This window comes from Carassius carassius, chromosome 42, assembly GCF_963082965.1.
Source record: "Carassius carassius chromosome 42, fCarCar2.1, whole genome shotgun sequence".
Taxonomy (NCBI): domain Eukaryota; kingdom Metazoa; phylum Chordata; class Actinopteri; order Cypriniformes; family Cyprinidae; genus Carassius; species Carassius carassius.
Window position 1 is genome coordinate 1,687,601 of NC_081796.1, and position 25,387 is coordinate 1,712,987.

Genomic DNA, 25,387 nt, shown 5'->3' on the forward strand with positions numbered 1-25,387 from the left:
AAAAGAGATTAATCATGATTGTTTTATTTTTTTGACGTCTATGGTTTTTAACACTATATGAAATAAAAATAAACAAATAAATATATGTTATTATTATTATTATTAGATCTGATGAAATAAAAACTCCGGAAAATATTGCAATTATTATTGGAAAGATATATATATATAAAAAATGGCCTGTTTTTTTTTCAGATGCTTTTACCCAAAGTAACTTATAATTGGGGGATACACAAAGCGATTCATCTTAAAGAGGCAAACAGACACAGAAAGTGCTTGTAATACTAAGTTTTAGACAATGTTCAAATAAGTACAACCTAGAAAGAGAAGGAATAAATAAAATAAAATATATATATATAGGATGACGTCAAGTCAAGGTTCGAGAGAGATGAGTTTTCAGCAGTTGCTTGAAATAATGAACACAAAAAAATAATATTGCAAACATATTGTCTTTATAATGTCATGCATTGTTTCTCTCACATGCTATAAATTATTTGTTTGTTTTTATTAAGTTATTTAGCATATAACCCTGTATTAGAGGAAGATTGAATGGTACTGTGGACATGTGAAGAGTTATTTGTGCATAACTAGAAAAGATGACAAAGTTTGAGTCCCAGAGACTCTCTCTTTCTTGAAGAGCTCATGTGTGTTTAGTAGCATGTGAAAAACTGGCTAGAAATGGTCCATAAAAAACCTCTGTGGCCTGTTGGGCTCGTCGTTTAAATCATTTGAGCTTTCGGTTTACATCTCAAACCAGAAACGAGGTTCAAGCCGACACTGTCAGACTCTATTTCCAGAAGAGTCAATATTCAGTTTGCTTTCAGAGATCTTGATGTAGTTCTGTGTTTTCTGTGGCGTCTGCCCAGCGTTTCTCTCCGGGAAAGACCTCGTGTCTGAGTAAAGTGCAGCAGGAACGGAAACCCAAACTCTACAAACTTGTGTTTGTATATGTCTTCAGGTTTGTGGGATGTCAGCTGTTTATTAAGCTGTACGTTTTCAGATTTGACTCTGTGATTGTTCATGTCATACTCATTTGCTCTTCTGTGGTGATAATGTCATGAACATAAATCATCCGAGAGCATCAGCAAAAATGTGCTCAGATTGGTTTACGTTAAAAACAATCTGATATTTAGCCACTTTGAACCAGATATATTATACTAAAACTGTAACGAACCACAGAAACTTGAATTAAAATAAAGTGAAATAAAATAAAATATTAAAAAAATACTTATTTTATTTCAGATAGTTGCCAAGGAATTGGCATTTATCATTTTCATTTAGTTTAACCTAAAACTAATATAGAACTAAACATGTATAATTATAAATATATGTTTTAAATATATTATAAATAACATAACTAAAACGTGCAATAACAAAAACTAATACAAATCAAAAAATAAAATAAAAACACAATATATGTACTGAAAATGCAACTTAAATTAAAATTAAAACAGAACATATAAAAATTCTGGATTAATTCAGAAAATGAATAAAAACTATAATAGTATCTCAATGATACTAAAATACTAATATATATTTTTTCTTTAACTAAGATTTTTTTTTTTTTGTAAAATCTTTAAGAAATATAAAAAAAAATGTTTTGTTAATACTTTTTCTTAAAAGATCTTTATATATATATATGTGTGTGTGTGTGTGTGTGTGTGTGTGTGTGTGTGTGTGTGTGTGAAATGTCTTGTCTCGTCACTGAAGTTTAGCTTTTCTATAGAAAGTCAGTTACCACATATTAAAAGTTGTATTATTTCCATCTTTCCTCGCTCCTTTTCAACGCTTCGTTCAGGAATTCGCGCTCTGCTTCTGTGAACAGTAAACCCCGCCTCAGATGTTGAGGGGACAGTTTGGCCATTTCTAATTATTGGGATATATATATATATCTGCTGCAGACATCCACCCAAACGCACGACTCATGTGTTTGATTGGGTTCTCTCTATTAAGCAAATAAGTGTGTTATCTGGGTTGCAAAAAGGTGAAACATTTCCAGTAAATTTCAGAAACATTCCAGACATTTTTTTACTTTCCAGGATTTTTGGAAAGTTTCTGGAAATTTACCAGATATTTTCCACCTCTTTGCAACCTTAGTTATGATTATAACCTATAATTAAATAAAAGCTTTTTAACATTATGAAATAAAAATAAAATACAATTGTATTATTATTATTATTATTATTATTATTATTATTATTATTATTGCATGTAATGAAATCAACAATTTCCTAAAAAATAAATGTATAAAATGTAACAACAAAATAATAACACTAATACTAAAAACAATTAAAAAATAATAATAACAATAATTATTATTATTACATGTAATGAAATGAAATGAAATTAATTAATAAAATGTAAAACAACATCAACAACAACAATAATAATGATAATATGAGAAAATAATGATTGTTTTATTCATAGTCTTTTAACACTGTTAGATAAAAATAAACAAATACGTGTTTCATTATTACTTTTATTACATATAATCAAATAAATGAACTTTTAAAAATAAATTATTAAAATCTAACGAAATGTACAGCAACTAAAATTTATAAAGTGCCAAAACAATAACCAACAAGCTTAGTCTGTTCAGAGTTAAGTCTTTTGGTTTCTAATGAATAACTCCACAATTATTAAGAATTCACTTGTGTGAATAAATATATGTCCTTGTGACCCAACATTTCTGGTTCTAACCCCTCGAAATTATGCTTTTGGGCTGAACGTCGCCCTAAATGCATAACTGACCTGAAAATCTAAAGTCTTGAAGACTTTGAAAGCGTCGTCTGTTTGTGTGGGGTTTCTCCATTACAGTAGATTAGTAGCTGCTCAACAAGACTTCAAACCAGCCAAACCGTGACCAAACACTACAGATAAACAATCATCCTGAGCTCTGAAAGAAGACACTCCGCTCGTTTGGGTCGAATCCACATCCTGAAACCTCATACCAATTCAAAGCTTATGAAAGACACAGATACTACACTCAAGTCTGAAACCGAGCTCAGGAACGACAGCGAAGGCCAAACCAAACACACACAGACCTTTCAGGAACAAAGAAGAATAAAAGAAGATGAAAGAGTGAGCATAGAAATGTGCTCGACTAAACCCCTTCATTCAACCACAGAGAAATAAGTGGTTTTTACAGGATTTAGCTGTTTCTTTCTCACACAAAACCTGAGAAACACTTTATTAGAGGCGATTAGTGAGCCGAAGACAATCCCAGAAGCAGCTCTGTGGTTGATTGCACGCTGGCTGAGCTCTAAATATGTGCAAATGCCAGAGAAGACTCTATTTTGGGTAGAAAAAATGCTAATTTAGCAAACCCGGAGATTAAAAGCAAATGCTTTACTGTTGGTTTGTCTGTTGCGTGCAGGAAGCATTGCTCAGACGCTGGTGTTTATATCTGGAAACACTCATATTCCCTACCGTTCAGAAGTCTAAGGTCATTTCTTAAAGAAATTAATGCTTTTTCATCAAGAATGCATTAGTGATCGTTAAGACATTCGTAATGTGACAAAAGATCTCTAATTGAAATAAATGCTGTTCTTTTGAGCTTTCTAGTCATCTGTGAATTCTGGAAATCAAAATATCGTGCAGCACAACTTTTCTCAACACTGATAATAATCAGAAATGTTTCTCGAGCAGTGAATCATCATATTATTCTGATTTCTGAAGATCATGTGACACTGAAGACTGGAGGAATGATGCTGGAAATACAGCGGAGCATCACAGAAATACATTACACTTTAACACAGATTCACATAGAAAACAGATGATTTATTCCTGAAAACAGATGATTTTTTCCTGATTAACAGTGTGCTCATAATGAATTGGCCGCATTGTAAATAGTAACTCTATCCAGCAACACTTCTGCACTTGGACCGGTTATTTTCAGCCGTGGCTTTGGGACGTCACGCTCTGGGTTTGGATGAATCACGAAAGGCCAAATATCCTGACTTCATATTTTCTCAATGCCATGAAACGAACATCTGGCAACCCACAATGATTTTACTAACAGCAGCGAAACTATAAAAACCAAGGAGCATGCGTTCGTCACCTAGTGCACTTTCAGGGTTTCTGCTGCGAGGCGTTAGCGTTTGATTGATCATTATGTAATCAGTTACTCCCCAGCTCTATATATATATGTATCTGTATATATTCTGAATGAATGCTGTTTTTCTCATCTTCTCCTCAGTCTGTTTGGCATCTCTCCCGTGGTTCAGACGGACTGCTCGCACACCTGGATGTTCAGAGTCAACCCTGATCTGGAGTGGCATCACTTTGTCAATCCCATCATGCTCTTGGTTCTGTATTACACTCTGGCCACGCTCATCCGCCTTTGGCTGCAGGAGTCAGAAGACACGGTCAGACTACAGTCTCATCAGTTTATCTGATCACACCAGTCAAATAAGCTTACAAAACAGTTTTAAGTGAACCTTTAATGTCATATTTATTTTAACCCTTGTTTTGTGCTGACTCCTGGTCAGAAATGACAGATCTTGCATGTCAATCGCTCATTTATACAGTCTTTTTTTGTCACCTTGTTTTCATTGAATGAGCACAGCTTTTGTGTTTCATTTTGCAACGGATGTATTCATCTAAGCTTAAATCTCAATTTTTTGAGCCAAAATGATCCACAAATCATGTTTTTCACTTTAAAACATATGCATGAGCTCAGATCAATGAGGCCTGCGATCAGTCAGCTGCAAAAAGAAACACAAAACTGTCAATCAATGAATGATTGAATTCAGTACGTGTCCAAATGACCAGAACACAGCATGAGGGTTTAAGGATTTTTAAAAAATGGAAACTAATAGCCAGATTATGCCGTATGAAACTGTAAGAAGCTGAATATGATGGGATGTGTTTGTGATCAGCAGGTCCAAGAGAAGCAGGGAGAGACTGATGGACGAGAGGAACCAGAATCTCCTGTTGTTTACAGCGCAGAGAAGAAGAGGCAGCTGTGGCGAATGGCTCATTATCGCACAGATGAGAGACATGTAGGAGTCTGACTCTCATCATCAGACGCTTCAACATTTCATCGCTCCCTTTCACTCTGTACTGATGCACCAACATGACAGGAACACTGAATATTCGGCCAAAACAGCTATTTTCAGCTGTAATAAAACAACATGTCACATAACTTCACATTTACCCCAGGAGAATCATTCAATATCCATAAACAATCCATAAATAATAATTGTTTTTTTTCTGTGCATCACTGTCATTCTTTCATAGCAACTTAAACTAATGCAATCTTCCTCCATTTAAGCGTTAGAAATGATTGTTTGTGTAGCAAACATGCACTTAGCACATATATATTTTCTCTGAGTTGTTTTGGAGATGTGGTTTGTGGAGAGACAGTGAGTTGTTGTCTGTGTTTTCAGCTGCTCACCACACGAGACGGCCGCAGCACCCCCGAGGTCTGTGTTTGTGATCAGATGTCATTAGTGATGTCAGACGTGTGAGCAGTGTGAACACTGTGACTGTGCTCTGTCTCAGGTGCTGATCGTGACATCGAACGGAGCCTCGCTGGACTTCACGTCAGTATCTCACGAGAACGGCCCGAGGTCTGTGGAGCTCTACTCAACCCCTCATTACAGAGCGGCCCGAGCCCAGTCTGGAGACCGTGAGTCAGCCTCCTCCTCGTCCTGTGGCTCAACACTGAACGCTCAGCTCAATGCTTTCAAGGAAATAAAAAGAAAAGAAAATACATTTTTAAGCAATTTTATTTCCCTTTATGACATTCCAAATACAAGTCGGTTCAAAAACAAATTTTGGCAATAAACAGTGTTGATCCAAGATTTAAAAAAAATAACAATTAAATAATTAATTACATTTGCGTGAGATGCAAAATGGCAAATAATTGCAAATATGTTTCTTCAAATAATTGCAAAGACTTTTCAGTTGATATATACTTGTGTATGTATGTATGTATATATATATATATATATACAGTACAGACCAAAAGTTTGTAAACATTACTATTGTTAATGTTTTTGAAAGAAGTTTCTTCTGCTCATCAAGCCTGCATTTATTTGATCAAAAATACAGAAAAAAATGTAATATTGTGAAATATTATTACAATTTAAAATAATTGTTTTTAAATGTATTATACTTTAAATGATCATTTATTTCTGTGATGCAAAGCTGAATTTTTAGGATCATTATCACAGGATCCTTTAGAAATCATTCTAATATGATGATTCATGATCAAAGTTGGAAACAGTTCTGCTGATTAATATTGTTTCAGAACATGTGATACTTTTTTAGGATACTTTGATGAATAAAAAGTAAAAAAAAAAAAAAACCTATGTTTTTAAAATATAAATATTTTTACTGGTCAGTAATTTGGGGTCAGTAATATTGTTTTCTTTCTTTTTTTAAATAAAATCAATACTTTAATTCAGCAAGGATGTGTTAAATTGATAAAAAGTGATAGTAAAGAAAATATATTATTAGAATATATATATTTTTTTAATAAATGCAGTTCTTTTTAACCTTTTATTGGTCAAATATATTAGATAGCAGAACTGTTTCCAACACTCATAATAAATCAGAATATTAGAATGATTTCTAAATGATCATGTGATCGACTGATGTTACATGTGACACTGAAGCTGGAGGAATGATGCTGAAAATTCAGCTTTGCATCACAGGAATAAAATATTTTTTTTAAGTATATTCAATTATAAAACTATTATTTTAAGTTGTAATAATATATCACAATATTACAGTTTTTTTCTGTATTTTTGATCAAATAAATGCAGGCTTGATGAGCAGAAGAAACTTCTTTTTTAAAAACATTAAAAATAGTAATGTTTCCAAACTTTTGGTCTGTACTGTATATATTAGGGGTGTAACGGTACGCAAAAATCACGGTTCGGTACGTACCTCGGTTTTAAAGTCACGGTTTCGGTTCATTATTTGGTACGGTAAGGGAAAGAAATGGAAACATTAAACTGCAGTTTGTTCATTACTATAAACTTTTTTAAACAATTTGTTTACACTTTTTTAAAATACTTTTTAATAAAATATATATAAAATTAAAAAAGAATAAGAGATAAAATACTGTTGCAAAGTTCTCCACTAAATAAAATACTCTCAGTCTCAAACTACTATCATATAATAAAATGTAATGAAAAATATAAATAAATAACTATGATTACAGTGCAGCATTACCAATCCCAGCTTGTAGGCCTGCTCATATTTTAAATATATATATTACTTTTCCAAAGTGTAAAGTGCAGCATCAACAGTTTCAGTTTTTAGACCTGCTCAGATTTCGTTATTGCGTTGGACCGATCGGAATTAAGAGCAAAGATCAGTTTAAATGCCGATGGGAGCTGCGTTTGAATTACAATCTAGCGCTGTAATCGGGCCTTAAAAGTTAGGCCCGACAGGACCCGAGCCCGACAGGTTTCGGCCCGAGCCCGACGAGTACATTTGCGTTGGACCGATCGGAATTAAGAGCAAAGATCAGTTTAAATGCCGATGGGAGCTGCGTTTGAATTACAATCTAGAGCTGTAATCGGGCCTTAAAAGTTAGGCCCGACAGGACCCGAGCCCGACAGGTTACGGCCCGAGCCCGACAGCTTTTACAGCCCGACATTATTCACATGTGCGCACACACACAGCTTTTTTGCCTTTGTCAAAAATAAGTCATTTATTCATGTTTTAACAAAATTTATTAATAATTAACGTAGACTACACCACTTGGAAGTTGGAATAAAGAAATAAAATAAGTCCTCTGTGACATCTTAACATCTCTAAATAGACATAGACTCATTTAGCCTATAAATAGACCAACGCGCCAATAAAAACGAGTCTTTTTTAACAAATTAAATTAAGATAAATTTTAAATTAAGATGGGTATTTGGCAATAACGAAATTAAGATAAAGGCTCCGGATTTGCTTCGCCACTAGCATCTGAAATTTAATAAAAGAATAATGCCAACATTAGCGTATATACTCTGTCCACATTATGCATTTAAGACTCAATAAATATTTTGTTTTCATTTTAAAAACTTTATTACTCACAGCGATTAGGCTAAACCTACATGTTTTTTGGAAAAGGATTGAATCCACTGTAGATGGCTTCAGCGCGTTCCTGTGCTCACTGATGGTGCGTCATTATGTCACTCATTATTCTCATTATAAACACGGTCAAAACTTTTACACAACTCAGACTTTGCTTTAGTTGCTGGTGCAACCAAAACGTAATCACCAGAGGCAAGCCTCCGCTCCGTTACACCTACTCAGCATTCATTTTCGCATCTTTCTCGCACTAATCGAAACACATCACATGACCGCTCGTTTACCGCGCAAACCGGAGCACAAGCCCGAGCCCGATGTTCTTCAGGCTCCGCACTGCTCTTGGTGCTTAAATGCTTGCTGCACTTGCTGTGCACCATACTTGGTCTGCTTGCTGTGCCTTGCAGGGCTTTGCCTTGTATTGCTGCTTGCAGATATATTATTTTATATAGTTTTATGGTTATGTGGGGCATGGTTAATAATTTTGCTCAGTAATCTGACAATAAATGTGGCACACCCAGATTTTCATATGCACACCCAGAGTCTCTTTTCTGGCTACACTACTGGTACCTATGTTCCGCATACAAAATATTGCATTCGGTCATTCGGTACACACGTGCACCGTACCGAAAGCCCTGTACCGAAACGGTCCGGTACGAATACACGTACCGTTACACCCCTAATATATATATATATATATATATATATATATAATTAAATTAATGTATTTAGCAGACGCTTTTATCCAATGCAACTTACAGTGCATTCAGGCTATCAATTTTCATTTATATTACCTTGCGCTCAGGGGCGCTGCCAGGAATTTTGGGCCCCATGACAAAAAAATCTAATCGGGCCCCCTTTGCGCAGCTGTTGTCACCACATCTCTAGGACCTATCTGTCCCATCAAAAGCTTTACATAACTCTAATAAAAGGCTTGCAACTCTCTTGCTGCTTGTAGTTCAATTCTAGTACTAGCACAATATTTACTGCTGGTGATTTGTAAATGCAAGTCTGCATACAGTATGCAGTTCACTATTTGATGCAAGATTAAAAGCCACCATAAAAATGTCCTTAAAGCAACACTATGTAACACGTTTTACCTTAAAATAATGTTTCCAAAATTGTTTCAGTGGTTCATCAAGTCGTAACAGGGTGAAAGGCACTTATGAAGCCCTGAAGTCCCTGGAATGATGCTAAGTCATTAACACAGTGTTGCTCACCTTCTCCACTGGGACAGGGAGGGGTGAAGTTATGGGGAGACTGGGGTGCTGCTGACTCATCTGTTTTTAAGTCTGCTAAAAGGGGCATGGACAATGATTTAATATGAATATCTTGCTAAACGTTTCCCTGCACTGATTAAATGTTGATGAAATGTAGGCTAACACTAGCCTGCAGCTAGCTAGCTTATTTCACTATGGACAACAGTTAATACCACTCACAGACTAAAGGCTAACGTTACCCACCTTTCTTGGTGAAAAACTGGGATACAAAACGACACCCTTTCTTTTGTCTTTTCATCTCTCTCTTTTCTCTCTTTCTTTTTCTGAAAACCAGATTTTATTTTACTACTCAACATTATGGTCTCTGTATTTCCATGTTAATTTTGGCAGGCATTTTTGATGTAGTCTTAGTCTTAGTCTTGAGACGAAAATGCTTAATAGTCTTAGTCACATTTTAGTCATTTGAGTCTTTCATAGTTTTAGTCTAGATTTAGTTGATGAAAAGTCATTGCATTATAAGACGAAAGACATGCATTAAATACTGACACGCGTTCAGTTTTCACACACCTGTTCACGTTCACTTAATCCATAACCTACTGTATTTACGTGAGATACTCTACACGATAAACATCTGGACTGCTGTGTGTGTATTTGAGCATTGAGAACTGATCATGCGCTGTATGTGAGAACTGAGGAAGTGAGAGAGAGAACACTTCTATCAGCATGATTCCGCCTATCCCGCCTTCACTAACTTTAAGTTAATCGACAACGAACTGTGACTCCCGGGAAAAATGGGACGTCTGGCCACCTCATCCCTGCCCCTTTGGGTGCTGAGGCCATTGTTTCAGATCTCTAGTTTGCGTTTTATTAGTTTATTCATCCACTGTGACTGTTATACCGACTAGATATACAAACGGCACTTATCCGATCGCGAACCAATGACAGGGACGCACATTTTGAAAGACAATAGCCTATAGGATGCATAGTCCAGTCTCGTCTAGTTAACGAAAACGCTGCATAAGTTTCGTCATCAGATATTATTTTTAGCTCGTCAACGTCTCGTCTTAGTCACATAAAAAATTTTCGTTAACGAATATTTTTCGTCATTGTCTTTGCTAACAAAATTAACACTGCTAGCGTGCCGTGCATTGATTGACTGTCTGCAACTAACGAAACACCGTCACTGATGAGTTCGCTAAGGCAGGACCAAACCATTTCATGCAGATCCAGGGGGGTGGTCGGTCAATATTGATTTTTTATTTTTTTTTGGTCAATAGTGATATTTAACTTTTATTGCCAAAATAAGTAAAATCAAAGACATCATTCATTTTATTATTATTTGAAATATACTCAATGATTATGGTTTATATACTGTATAATATAATAAAAATGTTAAATTAGTTTTTACCTATTTGTTGGAGCCCCTGTCAGCCAGGGATTGTCCTAACTTTCCCCCCCTTTTTAGGGACATTTAGACATATTTACTGGAAAACAAGTTTAACTACTGATTGAGATTAAGGTGCAAATGACTTGTTTATTGCTTGTTATTATTAGTTTCTCTACCAAACACAGTGCATAGTCTCACAGTATTCCCATCCACATCCCTATTCCCTAGATGTTTCAGGAAGTTTGTTTTTTATCAGTTCTTGGGAATTCAGTATTGAATGTTCCAGATATACACATGTAAAGCCTCCATTCATCATCGAAGGCTGAGATATTAGATGACTCACAGCCAGTGGCCTCCGTTTGCTCAAAACACACGCTTCTTTTTCAGAGAAAGTGGACTGCGGTGTTTACGAGATTGACTCGGTGTATGTCGAACTTCCCGAGGTTCAGCCGTTCGGTGTTGTTCGTGTGAACGGAGCGGTCAAGGCCTTCAGGTTCATCATGAAGCAGAGCTACATCTGTGCTCTCATCGCCATGATGGTGAGTCCTGGTTCACTGTGCTTGCTTTAAACCGCCGCTTCAGTTTGTGAACAGTGGTTATCTCTTCTTCTCCTGATGCTCCGTCCAGGCTTGGAGCATCACGTACGTGAGCTGGCTGACCTTCGTCTTCCTCATCTGGTCCTGTGTTCTGTGGATGGTGAGGGACCGGAGGAAATACTCCATGATCACCTCTCCGTTCATGGTGTTTTATGGGAACCTGCTCATCATCCTGCAGTACATCTGGAGCTTCGAGTCGTTGCAGCCAGTTCCTGGACTCTTCCTGAAGAAAGAGGTGCCTTTCCGGGAACTGGGATCGAAAGTAAGACCGAGTGTTTGTATGTGTCTGCTAGAGCTGGGCGATAAACAATGTCATATTGTGATAATATGATAAGCTTGGGACGTTTTTAAAGGATATGGAGTCATCACACAGCAGAAATAAAGAAATCCTGCTGAATAAACACTGAAAATAAGAAAAGTTAAACTGAAAGACCTTCATTACAACCCGTCAAAATAAAAGTTTGGTTTAACTTAAAGGAATTATGACAGAAATATTTTACTTTTGTATACTAAAAAATAATTCTTAAAGTAGTAGTACTAGTAATAATAATAATAATAATAATATTTTAAGAAAGTTCATACAAGATATTTGTTCATCCATGTTTTAATTTAATTTAATTCATGATTGCAATGTTTTGTCATAAATTAATTTTTAAATTGTGTGTTTTAATAACTTATAAAAAAGATGTTTCCTGTTTAATAATCTGATTGGATGAGGCACACTGTGTTCTGATTGGCTGTGATTGTGATTGTTTGGGACACAGTGTTGGAAGAGTTGTTTATTGTGGTTATTGGTAATAGTACAGCTGCAATATTTATTGAAGATTAGTGTATTGTAGGGTTTGTGTTTGCTGCTGAAGTACTGCTCCATTCTGTGCGGCTCAGTGATTTGATCCTGATTAAGGCAGTTTTAGGCACTGATCACACACACACACACACACATCCTCTCGTCAATGAATCACTGATGCTCTGTGATTGTGTTCGGTCTGAATAATTGACTGTGTTTGTGTGTGTTTGTGCAGACCTTGTGCCTCCTCAGTTTCTGGCTGCTGGTGAGGCAGTTTCTGACGGAGAGGAGAGAGAGACAGACGGACGAAACACAGCTGTCTGACGTCAAAGTCGAGGGACACACAATCGGTCAGTCCACCTGCACACAAACAGCTGCTTTACCCACGTAACTAAAATAAAATAAAATAAAATATTTAATTTATTTTAATTTATTTTAATTTATTTTAGTTTAGTTTTTAAAAAAGTTTAATTTCAGCTAGGCAACATTTGCCATTTTCATTTAGTTTAACTTGATGCTAAGATAACTAAAACTAAACAAAAAATGTATTGAAACTTTATAGATCTATATAAAAAGTAATAAAAATGACAAGAAAATTACCAAAATGTTAACTCAAATTAAAAAGGAAAAAAAAAATTAATTCAAACTACTAATAAGTAGTACAATACAATAGTATCTGACGCTGGTTTTGATTTAGAAGCCAAGTCTGCATAAAATTGTTCATTTTTGCACAGTTAAAATAAATGCAAAAGTTTGCAAACTTTGCTGTTTCCATCCAGCTGGTGTTTAACAGATAGAATAGTGTGAATAGTCACATAAATGTTGTTGTATTTACCATTTCCATAAAAATTTTGTGTACAATATGTTGCAAATATTTTATCTCTCGCATCAAAGATATCCTCATATAGAGATTAATGAATTACATTTGGCCAGGTTACTGCTGACACGTTTCACAAACGTGTGTGTGTGTGTGTGTGTGTGTGTGTGTGTCCTGTGTGTGTGTGTGTCCTGTGTGTGTGTCCTGTGTGTGTGTGTGTGTGTGTGTGTGTGTCCTGTGTGTGTGTGTGTCCTGTGTGTGTGTCCTGTGTGTGTGTGTGTGTGTGTGTGTGTCCTGTGTGTGTGTGTGTGTGTGTGTGTGTGTGTGTGTGTGTCCTGTGTGTGTGTGTGTCCTGTGTGTGTGTGTGTGTGTGTGTGTGTGTGTCCTGTGTGTGTGTGTGTGTGTGTGTGTGTCCTGTGTGTGTGTGTGTCCTGTGTGTGTGTGTGTGTGTGTGCGTGTGTGTGTGTGCGTGTGTGTGTGTGTGTGTGTGTGTGTGTGTGTGCGTGTGTGCGTGTGTGTGTGTGTGTGTGTGTGTGTGTCCTGTGTGTGTGTCCTGTGTGTGTGTGTGTGTGTGTGTGTGTCCTGTGTGTGTGTCCTGTGTGTGTGTGTGTGTGTGTGTGTGTGTGTGTGTGTGTGTGTCCTGTGTGTGTGTCCTGTGTGTGTGTGTGTGTGTGTGTGTGTCCTGTGTGTGTGTGTGTGTGTGTGTGTGTGTGTGTCCTGTGTGTGTGTGTGTCCTGTGTGTGTGTGTGTGTGTGTGTGTGTGTCCTGTGTGTGTGTGTGTGTGTGTGTGTGTCCTGTGTGTGTGTGTGTCCTGTGTGTGTGTGTGTGTGTGTGTGTGTGCGTGTGTGTGTGTGCGTGTGTGTGTGTGTGTGTGTGTGTGCGTGTGTGCGTGTGTGTGTGTGTGTGTGTGTGTGTGTGTGTGTGTGTGTGTGTGTGTGTGTGTGTGTGTGTGTGTGTCCTGTGTGTGTGTGTGTGTGTGTGTGTGTGTGTGTGTGTGTGTGTGTGTGTGTGTGTGTCTGTCTGTGTGTGTGTGTGTGTGTGTGTGTGTGTGTGTGTGTGTGTGTGTGTGTGTGTGTGTGTGTGTGTGTGAGTGTGTGTGTGTGTGTGTGTGTGTGTGTGTGTGTGCTGTGTGTGTGTGTGTGTGTGTGTGTGTGTGTGTGTGTGTGTGTGTGTGTGTGTGTGTGTGTGTGTGTGTGCTGTGTGTGTGTGATACAGAGGGTCTGGAGGACGAGTCCGGTGGACACAGAGAGATGATGGATGTTTTGGGCCGTACTGTCATGGCTATGCTCAACAAATACTGGATCTACATCTGTGGAGGAATGTTCTTCTTCGTCAGCTTTGAGGGACGCATCGTCATGTACAAGATCATTTACATGATGATGTTTCTCTTTTGCGTGGCACTTTATCAGGTTTGTGTTGTGCTCTGGAGCTCTGATAACTCTGACAACAGCCTACTGATATCGCTTCAACTCTAACAAATAACACCTGTATAAGAGCTGTTGATAATAAGGACATTATGTGGAGTTTGTTTGTCTCTGTGGTTTGTATACGGTCAGTTGGTTTGTTTATCATTTGTTTGTTTTTGTTTTCTATCTCATCTTCTTTGTGCTTGTTTTTCATTTGTCCAGTTGATGGTTTATTTTGTTTGTTTTGTGTTTTTCTGTCATTTGTTTTTGTTTGTTTGTTATCCTTTTTCTTTTTCTTCTTACAGAATCTTGTCTAAGCCACAGGATAAAAAAAGGAAATTCTGACTTTTCTTTTGCAGTTCAACATGAAAAATTTTTTGCAATATAGATATGCAGATAAAAAATGAATTCCAAATAAGACAGAATTGTGAGAAAGTTTATACTAGATATATACCAGACAAAATAATAGTGAGAAAACAATTGAGAGATACAAACTCAGAATTGCAAGAAAAAAAAAAAAAGCTTGAAATGTGAGAACAATGTCAGTCTTGCGACATGAACTTAAAGATATAAATTTGCAATTGCAAAAAAAAAGGTATGAATTTTGAGATTAAAAGTTGCAATTACGTTTTACCTTTACAAACAAATCAAAAATGGCAAGATGTGAAATTGGAAATCTGTAAAAAATGTGTTTGAAGACATTTAGTCTCAGAATAAGGATAAAAGTAAGTCAGAGGCTTCATTAGTTTCCCCGGGTCATCTACGTACTGTTGTGTAGTTCTGTGGAGCAGCAGATGTCTCTCAACAGTCGGCTCATGTGTTGTCTGACTCTGTTTCAGCTGCACTATGAGAAGTGGCGCTGGATGCTGAAGTATTTCTGGATGTCAGTGGTGGTTTACACCATGCTGGTGCTCATCCTGGTCTACACCTTCCAGTTTGACTCCTCCATAAACGTCTGGTCCAACATGACAGGCATGAGCAGAGAGAAGTATGCATTTGAGACATCCCCCTTATCCACTCAACCTATTAGCGTATACAGTATGTGATAAGCGAGCACCTCTTCTGTGCAGGCTGGAAGATCTGGGTCTGGAGAAGTTCTCTGTTCCTGCTCTGTTCACGCGGATCTTCATTCCCACCTCGTTCCTGCTGGTCTGCATCCTGCATCTGCACTACTTCCACGAGCGCTTCCTGGAGCTCACCGACATCAAATCTGTGGCAGACAAACAGAAGAGCACTATCTCCAGGTACAGCAGCGGTTGTTTAAAGCACAAAATCAAACCAGCTTCACCAGCTTCAGACACAGTTCTAGACTCTGACTCCAGAAAAGGAGCAGTGTTGTTCTTAAGGCATTCCTGATAATTATGTTACGGCTCATTTCTGAAAAAAACTAATCTTCTCCCAAGTTTGAGACTCCATCGGGTTCTCTGAAAGGATTTCCTTGGAGAAAATAACCCTGCAACCAGATGTTTCTGATCACGTGCGTGTCTCGTGATGGCCAAAAGACTCAATTCCGATCTCATTCTTCAATAATAATAATTATAATAATAATAGTTGTTAGTTATTAATAATTGTTGATAGTTGTTATTAATATTTTGTTGTTATTATTAATTGGAATATAAGCATAAGTGCATATTTTTCAGGTTGCATAGTTTCTTTAGTAAATTATTTATTTATTTCTAGCACAATTTAATGAGACAGGTGCAGCTTTTTCAGTTTGTGGAGCTTCTCTGTTTGAATCAGTTATTTTAGTACTTTTCTGCTATTATAAAATATTTTTACATTTTTGGGTTTATGTGCTTTATTTAATATTTTCATATTTTTGTCATATTTTCATACTTTTTTAAAATGATTATTTCACTTTAAATTTGAGAAATGCAACTGCTTAAACATTAAATAATTTTATTTCAGTTAGTTCCCAAAGCATCATTTCTGAATTTGTTTAAAAAAAAATTAAAGTTAAAAGTTTAATTATTATTATTATTATTATTATTATTAAAGATGTAGAAATAATAAAAATATAAGTAATTTAAATATTATAATAATTGTAACAAATTGATGGTAATACAATTTATTAATTATTATAGAAGGGGTTTGGTTGGTTTTTTTAGTGGCAAACAAAACAACAACATCCAAATGAAGTATGTGGTTCAGTGCAGTAAAACCAGAAAACATGAGAAAGTCAGAGGGATGTTATACATAGATCTTTAACTCAACACTGGTTAATGTTTGATACTTTTCCATTCAGCTTTTTGTTTGTAATTGGTGCAAATCCTGTGGATTGTGTAGAATAAGTGGACCGTCTCGTCATGAGTGTGATCTTCCTCGTTGTCAGGCTCGTTCATCTGGATGGCAGTCTGGTGGACATTTCCATGGTCAAACCTTCGTTCGACTCCATAAACGAGGAGGAGCCTGAGGAGAGAGTAGATCTGGAGGAGGAGGAGGAGGAGGAGGAAGAGGAGATGTCTGAGCCACACTTCAGCTGCTCGGTGACAGCAGATCCGGAGCAGGCCCAGGGTTCAGGTAGATACGACTGTGTGCAGAAAAAGTGGACCGACTGCAACGTTTTTAAATTACAGTTTAATGGTGGTCTAATTAAAAATCATGGTTTCTGGTTTAAAAACGTTTTTTGTTCAGTTTCTCGAAAAGCAAATAATGCTTGCCAAAGAACGAATAGTTTTCTTTCAGTTGGTAACTCTCAATGTCATATCGGTGACTGACGAAATTGGAAATTGAGATATAATTTCGATTGACCAATCTACTTCGAGTGTAAACTAAATGAGCCAATGCAATTATTGCATCCAGCTGCCTCTGATCATAGCGTGAGTATAATAAGGCAGCAGGTGCTATGCATACCAGCTTTTTGCTTCAGAGCCGAGCATAGTATCGTTCTGCTTAACTATGTCTGCTGTGAACTACGAGTTCAGCATGCTCTCGGAAACTTCGTGTGTTGGCGAGACGGCGCTTCAGCGGTGGTTGTTCCCGAGTCGAGTAGTGTGCGCCTTAGCACTAAAAGAGCATTTCCTAAAGAGAAGATTTCTCTAAAAGAGCTTCATGGGTGCGTCTTTTTAAAGACAACTGATTGTCCTTATAAGGATGCCGTTTCACCTGTGTGTTTCTGGGTGCGGTCATTACCTGGCGCAGGGTGATGGTCACGATCGCTGCCTCACATGTCTGGGCATCAAGCATGCTGAGGTGGTCTTCGTGGATAAGTCATGTTCCCACTGCAGGAAGATGACCATCTCGTAGCTGCGAGCCAGGCTCTGCTACCTTCAGGGGGTGGAGTCCCATTGCGGTGCCGTGATCTGAGGCTCGTTCTGGCGGCCGACAGACGAGAATCACTTCCAGCAGTAGCACGGGTGGTTTAAGGAATACAGTGGTGGCAAACCCTGCAGGGAACAAACCCTCTGGGGACCATCCCTCCTCTTGCACCTCCGATCCAGTGGAGCAACCCACGGAACGTGCTAGGCCCTCTTCGAAAGAGCATACCAGCGGTATCCAGTGGCTCCCCCCGACCAGATGTCGATCTCTGATTCGGATTCTGGTATGGTGGCAAAGTCTGAATCGGATCCGGAAATTACCGCTATGCTTTCCTGGGCCACCAAGAGGGTAGGGCCCAAGTGGAAATCTCCACCGCATCCCGAGCCCTCGAGGCGGGATGATTGGTTTATCGAGGTGGCTTGCACTGGTTCTCAGCACCCCACCATAGTGCTTTTCTTCCCTTAAGTGCATGACCACCTTCTACTGTCAGAAACCGGCCTGTGGGCTCCTCCTCCCTCACCACCCTCGACGGCGGTGCAGTGAAGGGGTATTTGTCGATTCCCACAGTCGAGTTGGCAGTAGCGACGCAATTGTGTCCCAGGTCTGCCTTCTGCTGGCAGGGAGACCCAGTGCTTCCTTCCCGGGCTTATAGCCATTCGTCTGGTCTAGCCAGCGGTGCCTAAATGGCTTTTGGGGAAGCTGCTTCCGCCTTACATGCTATTGAAAATAGCACATTGAAAACTCTGCTCCTGCTTCTACTGGCCTCCATCAAGAGGGTAGGGGACCTGCATGCATTTTTGGTCGATGATTCATGCCTAGAGTTTGGGCCAGCTGACTCCCAGGCAATCCTGAGGCCCAGGCCCGGCTGTGGGCCTAAGGTTTCCACTACTATCTTCAAAGACCAAGTGGTGAACTTGCAAGTGCTGCCCCTGGAGGAGGCAGACCCAGCACTGGCTTTGCTCTGTCCCGTCCGAGCATTGAGATGCTATATAGACCAGACACAAAGCTTCAGGACCTCAGACCAGCTCTTTGTCTGTTAAGGAGGCTGGCAGAAGGGGAGTGCCGTCTCTAAGCAGAGGATGGCCCACTGGATTGTGGATGCCATAACCCTGGCTTATCAGCCTCACGATGTGCCCTGCCCGTTCAGGTTGTGAGCTCACTCAACTAGAAGTGTTGCATGCTCCTGGGCGCTGGCTCGTGGCGCCTCGCTGACAGATATTTGTAGAGCTGCGGGCTAGGCGACCCCTAACTCTTTCTACTTTGTATGAATGTATGTCTTTAGGAAAATAAAAATGGTTGATTAATATTAAATAAAAACATAGCAAAATAAGAAAGTTTGTAGAAAAATATAAATAAAAAAGAGAGTGACTTTGATTATAATGATTATTATTATTATTTTTACATTTTGATTATGGTGAAATTACTTTGTAAAAAGTAAAAAAGTAAGTAAATCTTCATTAAGTAACATTTTGTCTAAAGAAAATTGTTATTAATTTATCATTTATATAATTATTTATAATAATATTTTTTGATGTTGGATTGTTTGTTTCTTTAGGAAAAAATATATATTGTTTTTTTTAAATAAAAGGTTAGAAAAAAGCATAAATTAAACGCATAAAAAAATTAGTCTGTAGTTTATAAAAGTGTTTTTCTCTCTCTCGCTCTCCATCAAACAGAAATCCAATGTGTCATATTTCATCTCTGCTCAGATGTAAACTAAGACAGAAGTTTGGAAATCAGAGTACTTTTAAAATTAGAAAATTAACACTGTTTTGTACCCATTCATATTCTTTCAGGAGTAATTCAATGAAACGGGATTGTATCCTTCAGATGCTATCATCTGTTTCAGAAGCATCATTCAAGCATATAAAATTTAATTAAAAGACCAAATCTTTTGTTTATATCCTGGCTTTAATGGAACGCACTATAAAACTATAAAAATCTGAACTGATATTGGAGCAATACGACTGGAAGAGGCTTTTATTGTTAGCAGAGCAAACAGAGCAGAATAAACGCTTCTAGACTTGTTTAATGTGTAAACACCTCTGGACTGTTAACGTCTTCAGTGCATTTGATTCCCAAGCGTGTCTCTGAGATAGAGATTTGAGGGCTTATTAACTATTAATAACAGCACATGTTGTGTTTTACGCAGTATTTTCAGCTGTGAGTCAGACTTTGCTTTCCTAAACTGTTGTTATGTATTTCATAAACATGTGGCTGTGATTCATCGGTGGGTGGCTGTGTTTCATGACTGTTTTGAGATATTTAGGCATTATTGGCTGTTTGAGCATCGTAATGTTGACAAACGGCTCTGTGCGTGTTGCTCTGCACAGAATCATCAGCTGATGTGTTTCTCACATGTGTGTTACTCTCAGACCAGTGCTATTTTAGCATTATTTCACTACTAGTTTAATAGTTATTAAGATTTGAATTAGCTTTCCTTTTTGTATTTTTTCGACATTTTTAGACATTTATCGTTTTTTTTATTTAACTTGGTAACATTTTACTGTAAGGTTCATTAGTTAACATTAGTACTACTTTAGTTAACATGAGCTAAGCATGAACAATACTTCAACTGCATTTATTAATCTCAGTTTGAGTTAATATAAACATTTATAAATGCATTAGAAAAATAAAGAATTGTGCTTGCTAAGATTAGTTAATCCATTAAGATAAAAAACTAACATTAAGAAAGATGAATAAATACTGTAGTGTGTTGTTCATTGTTTGTTCATGTTAGTTAATGCATTAACTAATGGAACTTTATTGTAAAGTGATACCATTATTTTAGTATTCAACTTAAACTGTTTTTATTTCAGATACTAGTTCAGGCAACATTTCAAATTTTGTTCAAGTTTTAACTAATTTTTAACACTATAGGTGCATCTTTTTCAGGTTCTGGAGCTTATTTTTATTCTCACTATTAAGTTGTTTTCATATTATTTCTGTACTTTTATTATTTATTAATTTGAATTAGCTTTTATTATATTCTTTTGTTTTTATTTTAATTGTATTTCAAATGTTTTCATTTTATGTGTTTTTTTTTTATACTCAGCTTTAGTTTATTTAACTTAAAGTTTTTGTAATTTAAATACTTAAACATATTTTATTTCAATTTGTTGTCAAGGCTGTTTGAACTTATTTTAACTTACTATTAATACAGGTGCATCTTTGTTTCAGATTGCAAAGTTTCTTTTTGTTTGGATTATTAAATGAGATTATTAAATTAATTTTTTAATGATTTTTTTAACAATATTTTCAGGTTGCTGAGCCTCTTTTTAGTTTGCATTTTTAAGTTATTTTTGTATTATAATATTTATTCATATTTTCAATGAGCTTTTATTTTTATATTTAAATTTGGATTTTAATTTTAGCTTAAGTTTCAGTCATTTTGTTATGTGGTTTTGGTTTTCATCTATATATTATTTCAGTGAATGGAAATAACACAAATAGTTTTAGTTAAAAACAGCACTGGTGTGTTCTTCAGAGCAGCACCTCTGGATCTTGCTCTGAGTTAGAGTCATTCCTGAATATGTAAAGTCTTGGTGGGTTTCTGTCAGTGATGCGTGTGTTTCTCTGGTGTGAAGAGCTGAAGAGTAAGTGGCATCTGGTGCTGGAGCGTCTGACCGTGCTGTTCCTCAAGCTCCTGGAGGGTGTTCAGAAGCTGCAGCTCTTCATCTGGTGGCTGCTGGAGCTCCACATCATCAAGATCGTCTCGTCCTACATCATCTGGGTCTCAGTCAGAGAGGTGAGGAGCAGTCTCAGCTTCGTGATCGCTCCTGGACATCCAGCTAAAGCACACACGTGGTTTCTAGCTGCTCTACACTGCTCTGTGTGCTCTAGAAGTAGTGTTTTTCAGGTTTTTAGACCACCAAATAATCACCTTCAACCAAGTTGTTATAGTTAACTAAAACTAAAACCAAAACCATAAAATAAAAAATAATAATTTCTTGACATATATGAAATTTTATTTGAAATAAAACATGATATAAAAATCTTAAAGGGTTAGTTCACTGAAAAATGAAAATTATGTAATTAATAACTCACCCTCATGTTGTTCCAAACCTGTAAGATCTCCGTTTATCTCCAGAACACAGTTTAAGATATTTTAGATTTAGTCCGAGAGCTCTCAGTCCCTCCATTGAAGCTGTGTGTACGGTCTACTGTCCATGTCCAGAAAGGTAAGAAAAACATCATCAAAGTAGTCCATGTGACATCAGAGGATCAGTTAGAATTTGTTTAGGCATCGTAAATACATTTTGGTCTAAAAATAGCAAAAACTACGACTTTATTCAGCATTGTCCTCTCCTCTCGTCTGTTGTGAGCACGTTCACTGCAGTTTGTCATATCCGGTTCGCGAACGAATCATTCGATGTAACCGGATCTTCTTGAACCAGTTCACCAAATCAAACTGAATCGTTTTAAACGGTTCGCGTCTTCAATACGCTTTAATCCACAAATGACTTAAGCTGTTAACTTTTTTAATGTGGCTGACACTCCCTCTGAGTTCAAACAAACCAATATCCCGGAGTATCCGTGCTGTGAAGAGAGAACTGAAGATGAACACCGAGCCGAGCCAGATAACAAACAAAACATTGACTCGTTCACGAGTCAAGAACCGTTTCTGTCAGACGTGTCCGATTCGAGAGCCGAGGAGCTGATGATACCGAGCATGTGTGATTCAGTGTGAAGCAAACCGACACAGAGCGTCTGAACTGAACTGATTCTTTTGGTGATTGATTCTGAACTGATTCTGTGCTAGTGTTATGAGCGCGGGTAAACCGAAGGCTTGAATCAAGGGAAATCATCGCAAATGACGCCAGTACGTCGAGTGCAAAAGAACCGGTGAACCGTTTTCTTCAACCGGTTTATTGAAAACCGATGCAACCGGTTCTTCACTCGTGAACAAGTCAGTGTTTTGTTCATTATCTGGCTCGACTCGGTGTTCATCTTCAGTTCTCTCTTCACAGCAGTTCAGTCAGTGCACTGTTTGAGTAAATGAATTACTCCAGGATATTGGTTTGTTTGAACTCAGAGGGAGTGTCAGACACATTAAAAATGTTAACAGCTTAAGTCATTTGTGGATTAATGCATATTGGAGACGCGAACCATTTAAAACGATTCAGTTCGATTTGGTGAACTGGTTCAAAAAAATCGGGTTACATCGAATGATTCGTTCGCGAACCGGATATCACAAACTGCTTTGTTTTGAACCCTCTCACAACAGACACGGAAGAGAAGACAATGCTGAATAAAGTCTCAGTTTTTGCTATTTTTGGACCAAAATGTATTTACGATGCCTAAACAAATTCTAACTGATCCTCTGATGTCACATGGACTACTTTGATGATGTTTTTCTTACCTTTCTGGACATGGACAGTATACCGTACACACAGCTTCAATGGAGGGACTGAGAGCTCTCGGACTAAATCTGAAATATCTTAAACTGTGTTCAGAAGATGAACGGAGATCTTACAGGTTTGGAACGACATGAGGGTGAGTTATTAATTACATAATTTTGATTATTGGGTGAACCAACCCTTTAAACTCATCTTAAAAGGTGATATTTCTCAATTCCATTTAGTTTAACTTGATGTACTAAATTAACTAAAACTAAAACTTAAAATTAATAAACACTATATAAACACACACACACACATATATATATATATATATATATATATATATATATAACAAAAACTACTAAAAAATTACTAAAACTTTAAAATTAACATGAAAGCAGAAAATGTAAAAATAAAAGTCTAATTCAAAATATTAAAAAAACCTATAATAGTATCTCAATGATAGAAAAATATCAATGAGACTGAAATTTAAATGGCATCTATATTGTTTCTTATTTGAAGACCAATTTATACTGTGAAAAAAATTATAAATGTGTCTAAGATATTATTTAGATTATATTTAGCTTGTTTTTTTTTACTCTCAGTTACTTTTTTATTTGTTTTACTCACTTATTTATTAATTGGTTTATTTATAATTTATTCATTTTGGGTTGTTTCTTTGAATCTAAGAATTCTTTATTTTTAATCAATTTTAAATTGTATCTTTTTATTTATTTATCAAGTTTAATTCAATTCAAGTTTATTTGTATAGCTCTTTTTCCGATATAGCAACTTTACAGAAAATCAAGTTTCTACAATATTTAGTAGTAGCTTATCAGTGGTGACTGTCAGTTTATGTGCATATGGCAGACATTTTCAGAAGAAATCTATACAAAACGTAGTCAAACAGAGGATGAACACTATTAACAGCAATTATTATTATTATTATTTATTTCTATATATTTTTTTTTTTTTACATTTGTGTCTCTAAAAATTTCCATCTCAGATCAGCCGACAGCTGCATCCTCCTCATCCACATGTTCTGTGTCTCTGTCAGGTGTCTCTGTTTAACTATGTGTTCCTGGTGAGCTGGGCCTTCGCTCTGCCCTTCAGTCAGTTCAGACCTCTGGCGTCCAGCGTCTGCACCGTCTGGACCTGCGTCATCATCGTCTGTAAGATGCTGTACCAGCTGACCTCCATCAACCCGTCCTTGTACTCCAGGAACTGCAGTATGGTGAGTCCTGACACACTCAGACGGGACGCACACACACACTCTGGTTCTGACCGAGTCTGTTCTTCTCTCCTCCAGCCGGAGAACTACACAGATGCTCAGCGCTCAGACATGGCCAGATCTCTGCTCTACAGCGGCCCGGTGGATCCGGCGAACTGGATCGGCCTCAGGAAGTTCTCCCCGCTGCTGGAGAATCTCAGGGTACCAACATGTGCTCAGTGTCTAAACACAATGATCTGCCAATTAATATATTCTGCATGATGTTGCTTTTATTATTATTCAAAATATAATTTATCCCTAGGAGAGTGGGATTATTTAGACTTTTTTTATTATTATTTTTTTTATGCTAATTAAGTAAAACTACACACAAAAATGTAAATAAGATAATTTTGGTGGATTGTAATAATTCCACGTGATGCCACCAGGATTATTATAGTTATCTAAAACTTAAAACTAATATTTGAATTTGAAACTAAAATAAAAACCATTAAAACAACATATTTTTAATTGACATAAAATAAACGTTACTGATATAATTTTGTTATTTTTTTAAAAAGCTACTAAAAATTATTTTTAAACATAATAACATTTTAAAATTTTAATTAAAACAGAAAATATTATTGGTAAAATATTAAATTAATAAAAACTTTAATAGTTTCTCAGTGATACTAAAACAATGCTGATCCATGCGATCATTGATTTTACACTAGGGTTCAGTTGGTCAGCAGTGTTATTGTAGTGTCATTGAGATACAATTATAGGTTTTATTAATATTTTTATTTTAATATTAACCATTTTCATTTGAAAGTTTTTGTAATTTGTAAATATGTCTGTATAGTTTTTATTTTATTTTTCCGGTTTAATTTGACTTTTTTTAATACATCAAGGCAAAAGTACATTGCTTTGCAACTAGCTAAAATTAAAAGGTTGTTATATTTTATTTTAGTTGTTATTATAATTGTTGTTATTATTTTGTTTTTAAGTTTTAATTTTAACTGTAATAACTGTAAAAGCAGTTTTGTTGGAAAATTATTTCTGTGTGAGCTGTGCTTCATACATCTATTAACTGTTGACAATAGATCATTTACCTTTTTTTGCTACAAAATTTCCCCAGAATTTAGCTAAAGGTGTCAGAGTATGATTCTCTAAATAACATTTAATCAAGATTTTATCCATCAGCTCCTAATTAAGTTACCAGACACTAGCAACTTTGGCAAATGTACAATATGACGATTTATACTTGCATTTGTCTCTTGTCTTGTTAATTTCAGACCCTGCATACACCTCAATGTTGTCCTTTAGCCTTTAT

At 36.7% G+C, this 25,387-nt stretch overlaps 1 protein-coding gene and 1 long non-coding RNA gene across 5 annotated transcripts in view; one reads left to right on the forward strand and one right to left on the reverse strand.

The window, feature by feature from the left end:
* Window positions 1–25,387, forward strand: part of LOC132124045 (piezo-type mechanosensitive ion channel component 2) — a 141,585-nt gene that overhangs the window by 72,019 nt on the left and 44,179 nt on the right. For 2 of the 4 annotated variants that reach the window (XM_059534798.1, XM_059534800.1), the window contains exons 8-21: window positions 4,196–4,364; window positions 4,878–5,000; window positions 5,388–5,423; window positions 5,503–5,629; window positions 11,029–11,180; window positions 11,269–11,499; window positions 12,260–12,374; window positions 14,057–14,250; window positions 15,087–15,235; window positions 15,318–15,491; window positions 16,580–16,767; window positions 21,093–21,253; window positions 23,905–24,081; window positions 24,157–24,279. In XM_059534798.1, coding sequence (XP_059390781.1) covers window positions 4,196–4,364; window positions 4,878–5,000; window positions 5,388–5,423; window positions 5,503–5,629; window positions 11,029–11,180; window positions 11,269–11,499; window positions 12,260–12,374; window positions 14,057–14,250; window positions 15,087–15,235; window positions 15,318–15,491; window positions 16,580–16,767; window positions 21,093–21,253; window positions 23,905–24,081; window positions 24,157–24,279 — 2,119 coding nt within the window. The remainder of the gene's footprint in view (window positions 1–4,195; window positions 4,365–4,877; window positions 5,001–5,387; window positions 5,424–5,502; window positions 5,630–11,028; window positions 11,181–11,268; window positions 11,500–12,259; window positions 12,375–14,056; window positions 14,251–15,086; window positions 15,236–15,317; window positions 15,492–16,579; window positions 16,768–21,092; window positions 21,254–23,904; window positions 24,082–24,156; window positions 24,280–25,387) is intronic. The other 2 variants (XM_059534799.1, XM_059534801.1) reach the window with 1 other exon arrangement.
* LOC132124049 (uncharacterized) overlaps window positions 1–25,387 on the reverse strand; it is a 62,056-nt gene that overhangs the window by 31,896 nt on the left and 4,773 nt on the right. The gene's annotated exons all lie outside the window — the stretch shown is intronic.